General features: G+C 33.7%; 1 protein-coding gene across 1 annotated transcript in view; it reads right to left on the bottom strand.

Moving 5' to 3' along the window:
* Positions 1–19,567, bottom strand: part of LOC126973856 (uncharacterized) — a 168,790-nt gene that overhangs the window by 108,561 nt on the left and 40,662 nt on the right. Inside the window, exons 2-3 of the mRNA XM_050821203.1 lie at positions 17,123–17,308; positions 3,362–3,407 (exon numbers count right to left, since the gene is read on the bottom strand). Coding sequence (XP_050677160.1) covers positions 3,362–3,407; positions 17,123–17,188 — 112 coding nt within the window. The 5' untranslated portion in view covers positions 17,189–17,308. The remainder of the gene's footprint in view (positions 1–3,361; positions 3,408–17,122; positions 17,309–19,567) is intronic.

The following is a 19,567-nucleotide window of genomic DNA, read 5'->3' as shown; positions in this document are numbered from 1 at the left end:
GTTAAGTTATTAGTGTACTTCAGTTATTCTCCGACGTAGTGTAACTAGCGGTTGAGATAAACCTTATAAATTTGTGTAACTTAAACTTTGGTTTTTAACAAATTCGCATTATAATTAATGATAACACTTTCATTGTAAAATGAATTGATAAAGTTTCATTGACAGTTTTCGAAATATTATTTATAATCAGATCGTTATAAGAGTTAGATAATGAGTGAATAAGAACTAATTAAGTGGAACAAGAAAATTCTCTAAAGAAAGACTCCAAAAATAGTTATATCTTACTTCTACTTACAACTTAGCTCGTTTGACAAGCCATGTAAGTAAGGAGCTGCCTATTGTGCTCAGAGTTCGACTTACTGAATTTTTATTTTATTTTAACACTGTATTGTTTATTATTAGAGTATTTTTCGGTTGGTAGGAATATTTATTAAGGCTATCCCAAGAAATAGCCAAAATAGCGCATAGTTGAAACTATTTCTAGGCGGTTTATATAAAGCTTATATTTTAACAAAAAATTATTATAAATCTACAGAATATGAGAAGAAAATTCATTTTTTCATTACATTTACAGACAGTGCGAAAAAAACCTCATCAAAATACCCCTAACTTTTACAGTTGGAGCCATGCTAATCTTTCAATCTAGATAAAAATTCTACGAAAATTTATTAATTGTACACCAATACTTGTTATGTTATTTTTGTAAAGAAAACTGTATTATGTTTGTCATAAATCAGAAATTAAATTTGTAATTAATTACAAATTAAAACTATGGCGATTTTATACGGGAGTGGTAACCTAGCTCCGCTCGATTCCTCAAGGCCGTTGGCTCGATACCTAGCCTTAACAAATTCTGAAGCGCGGTATGCATATTTGATCTTTAGTTTGTGATGTGAACAAAAGAAAATAAATATATTAATAAATAAAATATATTAAAAAGATGCATCGGTTCTTGAGATTGCCTCTCCATACACTAACGAATTTACCGTTCGTATAACATTAGTACCGAATGTGATAATATATTGTCGATATATAATATTATAATGATATTAAAATCGCGATACAAAAGTAACTGTTGATCGTAGATAGGTGAAAATTTGAAGTTGTATGTATTTTTTTAATGCTAACTCATAATCAAACAAATTAAAAAAAAAATGTCAAACAAATTAAAAAAAATGGACGTGGACCACCCTTAATATTAAGAAGGATGAAAAATAGATTTTGTCCGATTCTCAGACCTACCGAATATGCACTCAAAATTTCATGAGAATCGAAGGAGCTTAACTACAAACACCGCGACATGAGAATTTTCTATATAAGGTTGACACACTTTCACATAAATTATCTTGCCCCAAACTAGGCATAGTACATAGTATTGTACTATGGGTACAAGACAACGATAGATTCAATACAACATACTTACTTAAACATACATTAATACAAATAAAGATCCATGAATCGGATACAAACATCCATATACATCATATAAATGATTGCACCTATCGGGATTTGAACTCGGGATCTCTAGCTTAGTAGTTCTGATCACAAACCATTCGGCTATATGGGTCGTCTAGTATAATGGACACAGTGCGTAGAGCGGAGATTGTTTTACTCTGATGTCACCAGCCTTCCCGGTAACTGGCACCTATTCCGATTGAATAATGAGAAACACAAATACCGAGAAGTCGAGATGCTAATTCTGATGGTACAATGCAGTTTCAATGTTATACGTATACTAGACTCATGTTCAAATGTGTCAAAGTCATATCGCATTTAATAGTTAATAAACACTTAAATGTCCATAAAATTGTTTGAATGTCCACCCGTTAGGAAAGAGCTTTGATATTAATATTAACATTTTAATGGTTGAATTATGTTTATAATTTAACGAAAAGTGATTAAGGCTAAACTAAATCTTTAGTACCTACTACAAGTACTTACTTCTAATAATTTTAAATTTAATTAAGACGAACAGGACGTTCAGCTGATGGTAATTGATACGCCCTGCCCATAACAATACAGTGCTGCTCAGGATTCTTGAAAGACCCAAAAATTCTGAGCGGCAATACAATTGCGCTCGTCTCCTTGAGACAAGATGATAAGTCTCATTTGTCCAGTACTTTCACTAGCTACGGCGCCCTTCAGACTCACACAGTAATGCATACACATTACTGCTTCACGGCAGAAATAGGCGCCGTTGTGCTACCCATAATCTAGCCGGCGTCCTGTGCAAAGGAGCCTCCCACTGCTAAAGTGATCACGTCTTGTAACTATTCAGATGTTCTCGAACAACAGTATTTTCGGGCAGAAGCTCCGTTAAGTTTAGAAACAACAAAAAGTGAACAGTTATCAGTACAGTGGCCGGAGCCTCGCTGTCGCTTCGTCGTGGAAAGTTAAAGTAACGTAACAATTAAGTACGCACTTGTTTAGTAAAGAGAATGGCGTGTGTAGAGATAATATTTGTACGTTATTAGTTGTACAGCTAATGAAAGTCATATTTACTTATAAATATGTACATTCTTATAACAATTTATTCAATAATAATAAACAATTAATTTAAAATATAAATAAACACATTCAAATTATAACTAACTAAAAATTTTAGCAAAAAATCAACCAAAAACAACACTATTCTTAAATAATAGATAATATAATTTGCACTAAAAAGTATAAAAATAATTGCGTATTTTTATAGAATCTAATTAATTAATTTAATTCTAGTTATGATTATTGTTATTTTTGGAATCGCTGTCATTCCGCCGCGACCCGCTCTCGCTTCTCACCTCCTCACGACTCAAGCACATCTCACCTATAACTATGTATGTAGTTACAAACCTATCTTGGATGACACCGACACCGACCGAGTTATTCGTAAATCATCCACTTTGTATACAAATGTATAGCAAATTTAAGACTTTAATGGTTTTGTCATGGATTCCACTGTTAGATCTGGACCAAATTACAAAAGGACCACACGGGAAGCACCAGCTTTCAAATAATAAAAGGGCAATGGAGAGGGCTCTGAGGTTCCCTGCGAGATCGAATCAGAAGTGAGGAGATCTATGGGAGAACCAAAATCAACAACATAGCCCAGATAGTAGAGAAATTGAAGTGCAAGGCACACAGCTCGACGAACAGATGGCCGTTGGGGCAGTAAAGTCCTCGACTAGCAGTGGCCGTCTACCGGCTGCTATGATGATGAAAGTATTTGAATATTACCTACATATACCCAATTCAATTGTATAATATAAGTTTATTTGGGCAAGATGCAAATACTATTAACAAGAGGTTATTATTTTATTATCTTTACTACTTATAGCGTCCACGACACGACGTCGCGTGCACCTCGTCATGAACATACCTGCTACGGGAGACAGCTTTCTCATGACGCACCATCGCGACTTCCACTGAAACAAACAAAATATTATTAGTTCCTCAATCACAACACACCGTCTTCCAATCCACACATAATACCAGTGGGAGGCTCCTTTCCACATAATACCGGCTAGATTATGGGTACCACAAGGGCGCCTATTTCTGAAGTGAAGCAGTAATGTGTAACCATTACTGTGTAATAAATATCTATTTCATTAGCAACACGCTATCTAAATACACGACCAAATACGCGAACAAAAGTTAGTGAATCAACAAAGGTACAAGGAGCCTCTTGGAACAAGTCGCGATCTATTTACAGACAGAGAAACAATTCATCTCACGTTTCTTAGAAACCACAAACCGAAGTACGAAACTCTCGGACGACGAACTTCTATTTACCACTCTCTAATTACAACTTAAACTAACATAACTTAAACTTAACTTGACGTGTTTTAAAAAGAAACTATTTAATGTCCTATTGACAAAATCGTACTTTTCTATAAAAGACTTCAATTCAGATACTTCACTAATTCTAATTGACATTTAAAAATATCATTTTACTTAATTTAATTACTTACTAACTAGTGTTTTTACTAATTTCAATTATTTACATATCAATTTACTGACATTGTGTATACCTATATATATATTTGTTTAACTCATTATTAATTATTATTTGTACGCCACACCATGCGGGCAAGGAATGGAGAACTTTTATTGTGACTTCGACATATACACATATATCACGTGTTCCTTGCAGAGTGGTAGGCAGGCATTACTGCATTTAAGTTTATTATTTTCTTGCTCTACATTTTGCAACTGAGTAGTTGTTTCAGTTAATTTTTTCTTTAATTTCACAGCAAATAATTGTCGCCAGCTCCTGATTTTTGGCAGCAAGTTCAGCCTGAAGCTTTTGCTGTTAAGCTGTCATCAAGAAGTTTTTTTCTTAACATCACGCAAAGCTTTCTCCAGCTGCTCTTTTGTAGATTTATTTGAATTTAAACTTAGTATCCTGGTTTATTATGAGGTTTCGTATTCTTTGTTTCTTACACTCACAAATTGTCACGTAAAAAATATAACAATTTCTATTGAAAACACAGTCTCAGCTAAGCATTAGCTTTGGATTAGATTGCTTGCCGTGGCGTCGTGTGCCTGCTCGTCTCCATCTCTTAAATATGTGCGAAGGGAACGATGGTTTGCCCGTGCGTCAGCTCGTGAAAGTGTGCTGCTAGTGGCATTTTTTTATGAAAATAAGAGACGAGACGAGCAGGATGTTCAGCTGATGGTAATTGATACGCACTGCCCATAACAATGCAGTGCCGCTCATAATTCTTGAAAAACATCAAAAATTCTGTGCGGCACGTTACCTTAAAACATAAGATGTTAAATCTCATTTGCCCAGTAATTTCACTAGCTTCGGCGCCCTTCAGACCGAAACACAATAATGTTTACACGTTACTGTTTCACGGTGGTACCCATAATCTAGCGGGCATCCTGTGCAAAGGAGCCTCCCACTAGAAGTGCCACGTTATTCAAATCTCTTAAAATATTTTTATGACGATTCAAAAGCGCTATATAATAAATAAAGCGCTAAATAAAGTTCATTTGACTTTGACCCAGTAAATAAATCAATAAAAATTAAATTAATGTTATGACAATAATATCATTCGGGCAATACCACCCCTACAACTTAATCCAACTTTATGTGTATTCGTGTGAAGCCGCTCTCATAAAATTTTCAATTTTTATTGCCCAACAGATGTAGTGGCTCTAGGATTAAATGTTTTGACATTTAAAATAGCTTTAGATATACATTTACAGACAGACTGACATAGCGTGGGCGGGTTAATATATTGTGAAGGAAGATGATATAAAATGATAATATGTTCAAGCAATGTCCAAGACTTAATATTAACATAACCAACATGTGCATTATATAACCTATTTTATAGATCAAGTTTAGGAGTATCCAGTATTTTGAGTTTTATTGAGTGTTAATTCCGCCAATATTCGTCTTCAAACAATTCGACACGTGTTTGGCCTCTACACGAGGCATCCTTAGGAGATGTTGACTCGCAAAACTCTGGCACAACATTCAATACAGAGAATCAGTAATATTGGCAGAATTAACACTCAAAACATTTGGATATTTATGGATTTCCGCAAAATAACGCCTACTTCAATAAAAAGTATAGGAGTATTTAATAAATGCTAACTGCCATACTCCAGACCCTACCAGGGTCATCTGCATCTGAACGTCCACCTAGGTCCGTCAAACTTTTTTCTATACATGATCAGTCAACATAGTTTTATACATCTTCTCTACATCAACAAAAACAAATTTTAACTCTGAAAGGCTGCATAATATTTGAAAGGTAGGTATTTAACGAACTTTATAGCATGATTTTTTTTAATATAGTAAGTATTTTTAAAACAAATTATGTAAAATGAAACATAATAAACATGATATTTCGAATGGCATCAAGTTCACCAATTATTGATGTTTTCTGCTTAGTTTATCGTTACAAAGCACCAAAATAATCGCATGTGTATATGAATTGAGAAATTCATTCATTCATCCATTCCATCATCAGGATTTATTTCAAATAGGGCCATGATTTCAGTTATAACCCTTTCAAATAAAAAATAAAACCCATTTCATTGATATAACAAACATAAAAATATATATTTCTAGCTGACCCGACAGACGTTGTTCTGTATATATTAAATAAAATACTGCTTTTTTATGAATTTATCAATAATATTTTATAAGCACCACAAGAATTATTTAGTAAAAAATGCTCAAAACCGTGCGTCAATTAATTCTCTCATAGAAAATATGTCCATACAATACTAATATTGGAATTAAAAATAATTATGGGTATCAAATCGAAATAAAAACTATCCTATCTCTCAAGTTGGACTAAACTGCAATCGATGATGTAATCCCCATTAAAATCCGTTCATTAGTTTAGGAGTCCGTCGCGGACAAACAACGTGTCACGTAATTTATATATATATATATATATATATATATATATATATATATATATATATACTAGCTGCCCCGACAGACGTTGTTCTGTAGATAGTAAAAAAACAACTGTTTTATATTTCAAAACATCAAAAATTATTTCGTAAATATGCTCCCTGTTGTTAGAATGAAATTGTTTCACAGCGGAACTGTCAAACCGTGCGTCACTAAATTCTCTCATAGAAAAGATGTCCATACAAAACAAATATTGAAAATAAAAATATTTATGGGTCCCAAATCGAAATAAAAACTACCCTATCTCTCAAGTTGGACCAAACTGCACTCCATGAAGTAATCACCATTAAAATCCGTTCATTAGTTTAGGAGTCCATTGAGGACAAACATTGTGACACGAGATTTATATATATTAAGAAGATTAAGATGTACACCAATTAAGAGCCTCTTCCTATTAGTGAGTTAGTTTGATCATATTTGTATCTATACTTCTGGTACCAATTCGAATTTATGTACTTTCCCCTCTACACGCCCCCCGCTAATGAGACCTACATGTTTGACTTGTGCGTATTCAATATTACACCACGCGACATCCGGCGAATGACACACATGAAAATGTTAACTTGCGATAAAAAACACATATCTAATCGAAGTACCTACGTTGTAGATAAGGTAATATATCCGTCAATATATTCAAATACACTATTTTGTAAACATATCAAGTGATGTTCTGATATTCATAAGGCATTGCATTGGCTCTAAATTGAGACATGAAACATTAACGATTTCATAGTTTTAGGACATTTTACAATTCTAAACACACACACACACGAAATTTGTTTTTCTTGTAATCATCACCAGTGGGAGACAACTTTGCAAAGGATGCCGGCTAGCTTATGCTAGCATAAGTTAGCCATAAGGGAAGCACAACGGCGCCTATTTCTGCCGCAAAGCAGTAATGTGTAAGCATTACTGTGTTTCGGTGTGTAAGGAGCCGTAGCTGTCGAAATTACTTGGCAAATGAGACATCTTATGTCTTAAAGTGACGAGCGCAATTGTAGTGCCGCTCAGAATTTTAGGGTTTTTCAAGAATCCAAAGCGGTACTGCATTGTAATGGGGAGGGTATATAAATTACCATCAGCTGAACGTCCTACTCGTCGTTAACCGTTCGCCATAAAAAAAGGTTGAAAAATGTTTGAAAGTTCTTGTTTAATGTGTTTTTGTTTGTGCTGATGGTCGCTTTATCAATACTTTAAATAAATAAACTAATAATGATTATTGAACATCTTATTTTGGCTGTCAGCATACAAGTTGTGTCACTGTTTTCTCGGAAATACGTAATATAGATCAGTGGAATATACACAAACATAATGCATTATTTATTAAAGACTAAATACAACGTATTTTGCTGCAACTGCTAAAATGTAAACTAGTCAGTATCTTAGTGGTAAAATACTTTTATAATATAACTAAAATTTGAAAATTTGCGACATCAAAAGTCAATTTCCTAATATGCAAATATTGGAGTTGAGCAGGTTATCAACTGTAAATAGATCCTGTACAGTGTAGATGACGCCACAACGTGAGAGTTGAACAAAGCAAACAAGATTTTATCAACGATACGTCACTCAAACGGTTGGCTCAGTAGGAAAGACCGCTCGCACGGAACGCGAGAGGTCGCGGGTTCGTGTCCCGCATCGTTCATAAATTTTTGTTTTCAAATTTTATTTGTATAATCATTTTAATCCCAGAAGTGAGGGTTATCACTTTGAAAAATAACAATTCGATAAGATAACTAGATTATTTGAGTTATACGAAAGAAAATCCATTTTTTTTTATAACTGTGTTTAAAATGAGTCGCGACAACGTGGAAATATTGAGGAATCGTACCATTCCTTTTTGTCATCACCCCTACTAATATTATAAATGTGAATGTAATTTTGTTTGTTACGCTTTCCTGCCTTAACCACTAAACCGATTTTCATGTAATTTAGATATTAGTATAAAAGTTCGTTATTATCGAAGATAACACCATGAAATATTGTATTTAGGCACTTGATAAGAAATAAATAAATATTTGTTCTAGGGTTTTAAAAATTTACATCTATGTGGGGATGAAAGTTCTATAGTTGGAGGCTTATAAAACTGTAAAAAAAATGATTGAATTAGGCGTTACTTTGCGGAAATCCATAATTATACAAATGATTTAAGTTTTCTTTAGTGTTAATTCCGCCAATGTCTCGTGCCAGATTTTGGCGAGACAACACGTCCTGAGGATGCCTCGTGTAGAGGCGAAACACGCGTCGAATTGTTTTAAAAACAAATATTGGCGGAATTAGAACTAAAGAAAACTTAAATCATTTGTATATTATAAAACTGTATTAATCACAGCAGTTTGTTGTGTAAGTATTGGACGCGCACGAAGTCGCGGGCAAAAGCTAGTGTAATATAAAAACAAACAATACAACAAGCATTGCCAATGAACTGGTCATATTTAATTAAAAACAAAACAAGAGCTTCATTAAGACAGCGGATCAGAGAAATGGCCGCCGCCTGATTCACAAGTTTTTAATGAAGCCGATGACAAAGCTATTCTCTCGGTAATTGCTTTGTTTATTGGTGGAGATGATCTGTTGGGGTGATCTTTGCTCGCTGTATTCGGCTACATAATATCTTTGATGTAAGTAAGCTGGCTTTTTTTTTATGAAAATACGGGACGAGACGAGCAGGACGTTCAGCTGATGGTAATTGATACGCCATGCCCATTACAATGCAGTGCCTCTCAAGATTGTTGAAAAACCCAAAAATTCTGAGCGGCAGTACAATTGCGCTTGTCACCTTGGGACATAAGATATTAAGTCTCATTTGCCCAGTAATTTCACTGACTACGGCGCCTTCAGACCGAAACACAGTAATGCTTACACATTACTGCTTGTGCAATTGTGGTACCCATAATCTAGACGGCATCCGGTACAAAGGAGCCTCCCACTGGTAAAAGCGAGCTAGATTTATTAACCAGTATGTATAATAATATAAATTCAAATATCATTATCGGCTTGGAATAGCATGGGGACACCGACTCCAACAATAACAATAATCGTAACTAGAATTAGATTGTTTTTAGTGCATATTATATCTATTGTTTTGGAATAGTGATTTTGAAGTCGGTTGTTTTTTTTTGTATAATCAGCAAAAAATAGTTCTTTCTTTAATTGGCTGTAAAATTATGTTTGTTTGATTACCTATTAGTATATCGCGTTGTAATAGGAATGTGGGAGCCGTCAGTAGATAGCTGTCCAATGATACGGAAATGAACAAGCCGATAGCATCAGGCCACTATGAGTAACCGCCGCTAGAACGACACATTGTACATTATACATCGAACATCGAACACTATTGTTTTAACGTGACACACATTATAATTAATATCTAGCGGCAGAGAGAACGAGATGACAAAAACACTCCAGTTATTTAATTTGTACAACTTTATCCCTACAGATATGTTCTGATAAATATAACGTTGTAACTGTTATATCTATCTCGTATATGAATGTCGAAATAAAATAAGAAGAACACATCTGGCAGCGATCCTGTGATTTTTCTGGTCTCGCAAAAGAGTATTGGCGGCGATGATCACATACTATTAAATCCCATTCCACTGAATATCCCGAAGATACTAAGGTTTATTTAATAAAATATAGTAGCATTCGATAGTCTCGACTATTTCATTAATACCTTTTTGCTTCACACAGCCATTTTGTCTATTCGTATGTAGGTATGTTGTATTCCCGAACCGATAACTACTTAAACTCAAAAGGCATCAGAGCATCAATAGTTTTTTAGTTGCTCTAAGGTGGGCCATTTGCCCCCTCTATTATATTTATGTTGAAAACCATATATTCTGACGGGGCAACGATTTACCGTTCACAACTATTAATGGCAGTATTAAAATTTTTGGTCTTAATTTGTTCTCCGTTAGAATTTCAGAAAAATTAACGTTGAAAACGTATTCTTAGAAATGATAGCGAGGTTTTTCTCACCTGCCTGATTCCAAAATACGCAAAATATCAAATATAATAATAAAAAGCGGCGTTCAGACAACTCGTTCACTTTGCCACGGCTCGGTGGCGCTTGTTGTTCAGTGTTCACTCGTGGTTACACACAAGTTCCTATCGGCTTTAATGAAACTCCGCCAACAATCAATTGAATAGCTACTGTACTTCATCGCTAATACCAATACATCGATACATAATAGATTTGATCTTGTCGTATGATCATTGCATCGAAGGTTACGGTGTATTGACAACTGTTTATATAACAATCAATTACATCTACAATATGTAAATACCTACATACTTAAAAAGTATAAACCAATAAAATTGGGGTAAATATAAAATTTTTGCCTTTTTGAGGTTCCGTAGCCAAATGGCAAAAAACGGAAACCTTATAGATACGTCATGTCTGTCTGTCCGTCCGTATGGCACAGCAACTTTTTTCCGAAACTATTATAACTATACTGTTGAAACTTGGTTAGTAGAAAAGTTTTGTAATACGTCATAAATCGTAAAAAAATACATTATTATTAAAACACCGATCAAAGTTACAACGAACTACAAGAACTTTTATATTATGTTACTTGCTGCTACGGAACTCTTCATTGACTCGCACTTGAGAAAATATTTCATAAGCATTATAAATAGGTAAGTATTTAAGACTATCTATATATATATATATAAAAATGAATTGCTGTTCGTTAGTCTCGCTAAAACTCGAGAACGGCTGGACCGATTTGGCTAATTTTGGTCTTGAATTATTTGTGGAAGTCCAGGGAAGGTTTAAAAGGTAAATAAATATGAAAGTGTTCGGAATAAAATAAAAACAACAATTTTGTTTTTTCTGTGATGTGTCCCCCGTCGTCCGATATTTGTTTTGTATGGACATATTTTCTATGAGAGAATTTATTGACGCACGGTTTGACAGTTCTGCTGTGAAACAATTTCATTACAACAGCAGGGTGCATATTTTACGAAGTAATTGTTGATGTTATGATATATTATTGACAAATTAATAAAAAACATTATTTTATTTATTATATACAGAACAACGTCTGTCGGGTCAACTAGTAACATAATAAATATAATAGACAAAATATTAAAAATACTTTGATTTCCACTTACTGATATATTATATGTACTTATTATCTTGTTTTGTACGGTTTTCAGCCTATGTTTTAGATTTTAAGTTCTCATATAAGTTAATTGTAATAATTTTAAATAATTTTGAATAAATATCTAAACAAATAATAAGAACCTACACTTTATTCTTTTTCTTTTAAACTTACGTTTCGATATCGCAATCACAATATGATTCGCTTTGCCTTTTTACTTTACGTGAGTTTTTTCGTTTTCAATTACGCCATTATGTCATGAATCGTGATTTGACGTCATTATCTGACAATTGCTCGATGAATAGATTTCATATTTATAATGGTGCAATAGTTTCTTCCTACTGCCTCGACATAGCACGAATTGAAACGAATTATAAAAAGTTTAAAAAAAGGTCTTATTGCTAACAGGTCTTCTTTGTGATATAATAATATTGTACTAGCTGACCCAACAAACATTGTTCTGTTCATAATTAAAAAAAGGTAATAAATTTGAAATCTAAACCAATCAAAACTAAAAAAAGCGGCCAAGTGTGAGTCGGACTCGCCCTTGAAGGGTTCCGTAGCAGCAAGTAACATAATATAAAAGTTCTTGTAGGTTTACGATTAATGAAGTATTAAAATATAATAGTTACTAGATCTCGTGCAAACCAATTTTCGGTGGAAGTTTGCATCGTAATGTTCATCATATATTTTTAGTTTTATTATTCTCTTATTTTAGAAGTTACACAAATTTTAGCACTTTGGAAGTGTCTCTCACGCAAACTATTAAGTTTAGAAAAAAATGATATTAGAAACTTATATCATTTTTGAAGACCTATCCAAAGATACACGTATGGGTTTTATAAAAAAAAAATTGAGTTTCAGTTCTAAGTATCCGGGGATATAGAAGTATATGTAAGGGGAATCCCCAAAATTTATTGTTTTTTTTTTTCATTTTTGTATGAAAATCTTAATACGGTTTACATAATACATTTTCTTACCAAGTTTCAACAGTATAGTTCTTATAGTTTCGGAAAATAGTTGCTGTGCCATACGAACAGACCGAAATGACGAATGAATAAGGGTTCAGTTTTTTGCCACTTGGCTACGTAACCCTAAAAACATACTTCTGAACGAATCATATTATGATTGTTACCAAAATTCAAGTCTCCTGGCCTTATAGTTCCAGTGATTTTTTGATGAGTACATAGGGTAGAAATATCTTATAATCTTATATAGATTAAGGCTCCGTTTCTATTCTTCCATCCGTCTGTCTCTAGCTCCTTTATGTCATAAAACTTCAATATCCAGACAGTTTAAATTAAGATTTAGAAAGTTTGTATTAATATAGCCGCTATAAAAACAATAAAAAAAACCATTTCAAATTCCAAAATAGCCGCTATGCAATTACGAAAAAAAAAAGTTACTTTACCTAAAAATAAAAAATATACTATTTATTTAGTAATAGTGTTACATCCGTAGTATGGATACAGAACAGTTTTTTCATAGTTTAAATAAAATTATTTAAAAGTGTGATAATCGCCTAGAAGAAAATACTATTATGGTGACTATTAAATATTTCATTATCATCATTTCGGCCGGAAGACCTCCACTGCTGGAAAAAGGCCTTCTCCAAAGATCGCCACGACGATCACTCCTGCGCTGCCCTCATCCAACGTATTCGGGCGATTTTGACTAGATCGTCAGTCCATCTTGTGTGGGGCCTACCAAAACTACGTCTTCCAATACGTGGTCGCAATTCGAGGACTTTACTGCCCCAACGGCCATCTGTCCGTCGCATTACGTGCCCTGCCCGCTGTCACTTCAGTTTCGCAACCATCTGAGCTGTGTCGGTAACTTTGGTTTTCCTACGGATCTCCTCATTTCTGATTCGATCTCGCAGGAAAACGATGAGCTTGCACATAAGGCAGTAAATATTTACCGAAATTCAATTCAAAGATTTTAGTATAATTGGGTATTACCCACGCCTTACCGATAAATGACTTTATGACTTTGGCTTACTTTTACTAACAATTCCAACGGAATGAAGAGCTGTTTTACGATTTAGAGCTGCGCGTCATAAAACTGGATGGCGTGGTACTGGGCATTACACTAGCCAGCACTTCACATAAATGTCCTCTATAATTCCATGGAATGGGTGTTTAATATAAACTGGGTTAACTGTGACCACCGCGGTTTCAGGAAGCTATACAGTAGCAATACTACTAACTGTATGTGCAGTGCAGGGGCATATGTATACCATGTAGGCAAATTGGCAGTGCCTACCTCGTTAAGTACCTTAATAAATGTAGCACTAAACTATTAGTTATGTTTTTAAAGGTAACCCCCCCAATTCTGGGATTAATGCACACATAAACAAAATTTTAGGAACGATGTGGGACTCGAACCCACGACCTCTCTCGTTCCGTGCGAGTGCTCTCCCAACTGAGCTAATCGTTCGAGTGACGTATCGTCATAAAATCTTGTATGCTTTGTTCAACTCTCAGGTTGTGGCTTCATCTACAGGATCTACTTTACAGTCGATACCCTGTTCAACCCCAATATTTGTATATTTGCAAGAGCGACATCTCAAGTTAATTTCCTAATACGCAAATTTAGTCAAATGTTTTCACAGAATAGCGTGTATCGAAACGAAAGTTGAATAATGAAATGGGAAGCTAGTAAATACAGCTCTGGCACTAAACTAATTGAAATCAAATAATTTTTAAACGGTACTTGTCTTTAAATAGGTAAGAATAATAAAGGGATACGGTCATAGCCATATTCTTGACTTAGACATTGCCGGCTATCATATGTGACGAATTCCCACAATCAAGTCTCTGGTGTATAATAAAACTGCTTGCTTCGTGACAACAATTATATTATTTTAATCACTCTTGCTTACTCTTATACAACTACTAACAATTGCACAGCTTAATATTCAGCGTCTTTCACCAGACGCTCGATCAGAATGCCCCCACTTCAAAAAAAATTCTAATTCCAAATTTCTGTATTTGATAGTAAAAATATATATACAAAATTACTTATAATCTACTTATTAAAGCAATTAACAATTAAGCCTTATATATGTAGGTATCAGAAAACTTATGTCTACAACCCTATGTACGTGCTGACGGATAAAACTTTATTATGCTTAAAAAACTAATACATATGGTTTGTGGGGGAAACTCTAAGAAAGTGTGGAAAATCTGTCTATTTACTATCACTTAACCTAACTTAAGACTAATGAGTAGATCTTAAAACTAACTTAAAACTAAGGTAAATAAATACATAGATATGTATACATAGATATATAATATATAAATATAAGAGGGGTGTGGGGTGGAGGGGGGGGGGGGGATCTTGGGAAAGGAAAGGAGGGAAAAATGCATCCACTTTTTAAAAACAATCGAATATATATTTTTCGTTCTCCATAGCCTACCAACATAACGACATTTCAAATGGAAAAAGAACAACTTACTAATATCGATTAATTACAATAATCGAATAAAGTATCATAAATTGAACATAAATAATAAAAATAAACTTGATTTAACTGACACAATTGTAAAAACAATAATAAATAATCTTAAATTAATTACACGTATAATTTTCTTTCGTTTATTAAGTTGGCTTCAACATACAATTTTCAAAATGCAATTTGCATACAGGACGCTTGTGCAAAAAAGTGTAAAAACCAAATTACAAGAAGATGAGCCGATTTTCCACGAGACACAATTTGGCAATGATCCAGCGCCTAGATTACACAGCAAAATGAAGTGATATTTTGCATGGTTTACTACTTTTTAAAGATATCGGTGATTTAATACGAGCAGAGAGACAGTCTATAGACATAACTACCTACTTATCACCAGGGCGCCAACAATACTTCAAGATACAGATCGGAATGTAATCAAAAGACGAACATTAAGGCTGGGGACCGAGCCAACGGCCTTGAGGAACCGAGCGGAGCTAGGTTACATCTCTCGTACAAGATCGCCATAGTTTTAATTCGGAATTAGAAGCATTTTATAATTGATTACAAACATAACACATTTTTCGTTACTAAAATAACAAAACTATGTAAATGTTAAATAGTTGCTGGTATATAATTCAAAAAAAAATTCCTACAATTTTTATATAGATTGAATGATTAGCCTGGCTCCAACTGTTAGTTAGGGGTAGGTTGGTGATTTTTTTCGCAATGGCTATACAAAATAGAAATGTAATAAAAAATTAATTTTCGGCTCGTATTGTATAGATATATAATTATTTATTTGTAAAAATATAAAGCTTTATATAAACCGCCAGGAAATGGTTTCAATTATACGCTATTTTGGCGATTTCTTTGGATAGCGGCCTTAAATGAATGTTACTGTAACTGTTCATCTATTGTCAGCGTTGTTCTTGTTAGACGCTATAATGACAGTCGCTTTCAGAATCACCTCTAAACATCTTTCATGATTACTTTAATAATTGTATCAACCAAAAAATTATTTTTTTCTTAACTTTATTTTTAGAGGGTTTGACAAAATACAAAAAAAAAACCTAACTTAACCAACTTGCTGTGTTTGTGTGGTAAAGGTTACTATTATATAAATGACTTTCTTAATGATGCCACAGATTGGGAATAGAGCGACCACCCTAAGGCTATCAAATAATAAGTATAATTGTACAATATTACTTTGTAAACATTTTTGCCCAATTTCTCAGGTCAGAGGCATTCTTTTTGGAATGGGTGGTAGTTTTTGACTTTCAATAAGTGCTGTCACATCCTATTTTGAATATAAATATTTGAATTTGGTAACTATCGTGTATATTCAAAATATGTCAGCAATGAATCACGTTATCTGTGTATATCAAATGTTATCACACGTGATAACAGATCACTAGAAACATGGCAACGTCAATCAACATATACTTCAACATATAATAACTATGATGGGGTTCACTTACTGCGAACACATGAACATATTTTAAGCATTACTAATATTATTATCTGTACTTTAGGCTTCATCATCATCCTCAGCCGGAAGACGTCCACTGCTGAACAAAGGCCTCTCACAAAGATTTCCATGACGATCGGTCCTGCGCTGCCCTCATCCAACGTATTCCGGCGATCTTGAACAGATCGTAGGTCCATCTTGTGGGAGGCCTAACAACCTTCTTTAGGCTTTATTATGGAAAAATATTCCCTACAACTATTTTATATTTTTTTTGCGTATTAATTTATTGCTTATCTTAACAGAAGCATTTGATCAATTACAATTAATGCAATTAAAGCCCTGCCTATTAGCTATAATGCAGTGCTCAGGATTCTTAAAAATTCGTCACCTTGAGAGACAAGATATTAAGTCTCATCATTTGCCCAGTAATTTCATTAGCTACGGCGCCCTTCTGACACATTACTGCTTAACGATAGAATTAGGCAGCGTTGTGGTACCAAACATAAACGTAACCAAACCCATACCTAATCTAACCGGCATCCAGATACTGGCTAGATTAGGTATGGGTTTTGCACAAAGATAGTCCCACTGGTAAATATCGAATCATGGTAAATTTATTTTTTCAATGTCAATTCGAAAAAAATTACATGGTTGTTATAACTCACCTTCTTTCCATCTCGAAACTTCACTGTGCCCTCGATGATGGAGGTGGCGGGACTGTTGTCCGCCATCTTGGCTGTCAAACGTCAAGTGCCGCGGCGACGCCACATGGGCGCCATCTTGCTATAACGACATCACACGCAACACCACTGTATATTTTAATACACCGACACAACACTTCACTTTCTAACCTGAAACAATAAAAATGTATGCATTTTAGATTTCTATGTAAAACTACTATTCAAAACGCAAGGTTCGGTGCCTCAAAAAAATCTTACGTATTTTACTCAATACGTATAGGTATATACAGTTACTTATACCACAAAGTAGGGATGGATACTTTCGTATTATACACTAAAGTTTTCTCAATATACAAATTGAGTATAATTTAATGATTAAAATAGATAAGAACCTGGGTAGTACCGCTCCTATTAACAGAATTGTACTGTCCTATAACAATATATTTAAAATAGCAGATTTGGACATATTTTGGAACTCTGCATCAATTTTCAATCGCAAAATTAAAAATCATTTAATTAAATAATATCATTCGTCTTTGATTTTGATAATAGTTGCTTTATTTTAAATTTAGTTTTATGTTTAGTTGTAAGTTTTATATTTTTGTGTAGGTACTTTATAAAGTAATTTAGATAGTAAACTAGGAAATTGTCTTAGTTTAATAATGTTAATAAATACTTGTAATTTAATTAATTAATTGCATGTCGAGTTAGCCCGTAAAAGTGGTATACGATCTTAATTAATAATATAAGTAATTAATGTGTAAATATACTATGAAGCAACACATTGTATACAACATGGGCTTCCTACTACGTAAATAAATTTTTAGAATGATTGTCTGTATATCATCTCAGACACGGCTAAAGCAATTTTCACCTGTGTCAAATTTGTGTCATCCTGCATTACTTAATGTTGGTTACATTCTAGTTGGTTCAAAAACATTAAAGTAGGTAAACTTGAATTGAAATAATAGACTGGAATGTATGCGGACATAGTTGCGGGGCTCGTGTAACAATAAATAGTAGTTAAAAAAAAACTAAAAACACGGTTCTATTGAAAACTAAACTAAAATTATATAAAATTACATAAATATTATTTTGCAAATTGAAATATGGAATAATTTTATCAAATAAATGGGTCATCGATAAATCTAAGGATAAGGAAATCTGGCCGTTTAAACTGGGTCAAAATCACGCCCAAATGAGTCGGTTACAAACAAATACACATAACTAATGTAAAGCGTGTAATAAAATATTATATTATCATATAATATCAAGTTTTTGGTATCTTATATGAACGGAAAACATAAACACAATAAAAGATAATGAAGCTAGTTTGGCAGCACTTGAACGTCTTATAGCGAAATAATACATTCGTACCTATTTGTACACAATCAAATATTTATTAAAACTTAAACAAAAGGGTAATGAAAGGTAGAGGTTTAAATAATTAATTTGTAACACAAAAGCGAGCTGAGCGCAAACACTCTGATTGTTCAGGGTCTTCGGTCCCCGGGGGTGAATTTGAAAGGATATTAAAAAAGTTTTAATCAATGCTTTATTAAATACAAGTTACTGTTACTATATTTTTAGTAACGAGTTCCATACTGACGCATTTTATATTTTTTTTATTTAGATAAATCAGTGGTAATTACAATATAACATTTATAATTATGCTAAGTTACAAAGGTCTTATTACTAAATGCATTACCTTTTAAGGTGAATGTCGCATGCTAAAATATGTGTGAAATCTTAATAATATAAATTTCGTGTCACGTTGTTTGTCCGCGATGGACTCCTAAACTAATGAACGGATTTTAAAGGGGATTACTTCATGGAGTGTCAGTTGGGTCCAACTTGAGAGATGTGATAGGTTTTATTTCGATTTGAGACCCATAATTATTTTTAATTCCAATATTTGTTTTGTATGGACATATTTTTTATAAGAGAATTTATTGACGCACGGTTTGACAGTTCAGCTGTGAATCAATTTCATTATAACAACGGGAAGCATATTTTACGAAATAATTCTTAATGTTATGAAATATTATTGACAAATTCATAAAAAAACATTATTTTATTTATTATATACAGAACAACGTCTGTCGCGTCAGCTAGTAGTTATATAAAATACTCGTAAGTAGTATAAGTTTTAAAACAAATATTCTATTAATTAATCATCATCAGTCGGAAGACGTCCAATGCTGGACAAAGGCCTCCCCCAAAGACGACGATCGGTCCTGCACTGCCTTCATCCAATGTAGTCCGCCGATCTTGACCAGATCGTCCGTCCATCTTCTCCCCACAAGCCTACCAACACTGCGTCTTCCAGTACGTGGTCGGTCGCCATTCGAGGACTTTACATAAAATATAATACATAATTCACCAAATTAAATCAATTTTTCATTTTTTTTTCTGTAAGAAATATAGTAG

This window comes from Leptidea sinapis, chromosome 30 (assembly GCF_905404315.1).
Source record: "Leptidea sinapis chromosome 30, ilLepSina1.1, whole genome shotgun sequence".
Taxonomy (NCBI): Eukaryota; Metazoa; Arthropoda; class Insecta; order Lepidoptera; family Pieridae; genus Leptidea; species Leptidea sinapis.
The sequence above is the reverse complement of the archived record's forward strand: the minus strand, read 5'-3'. Positions and strand labels throughout refer to the sequence as shown.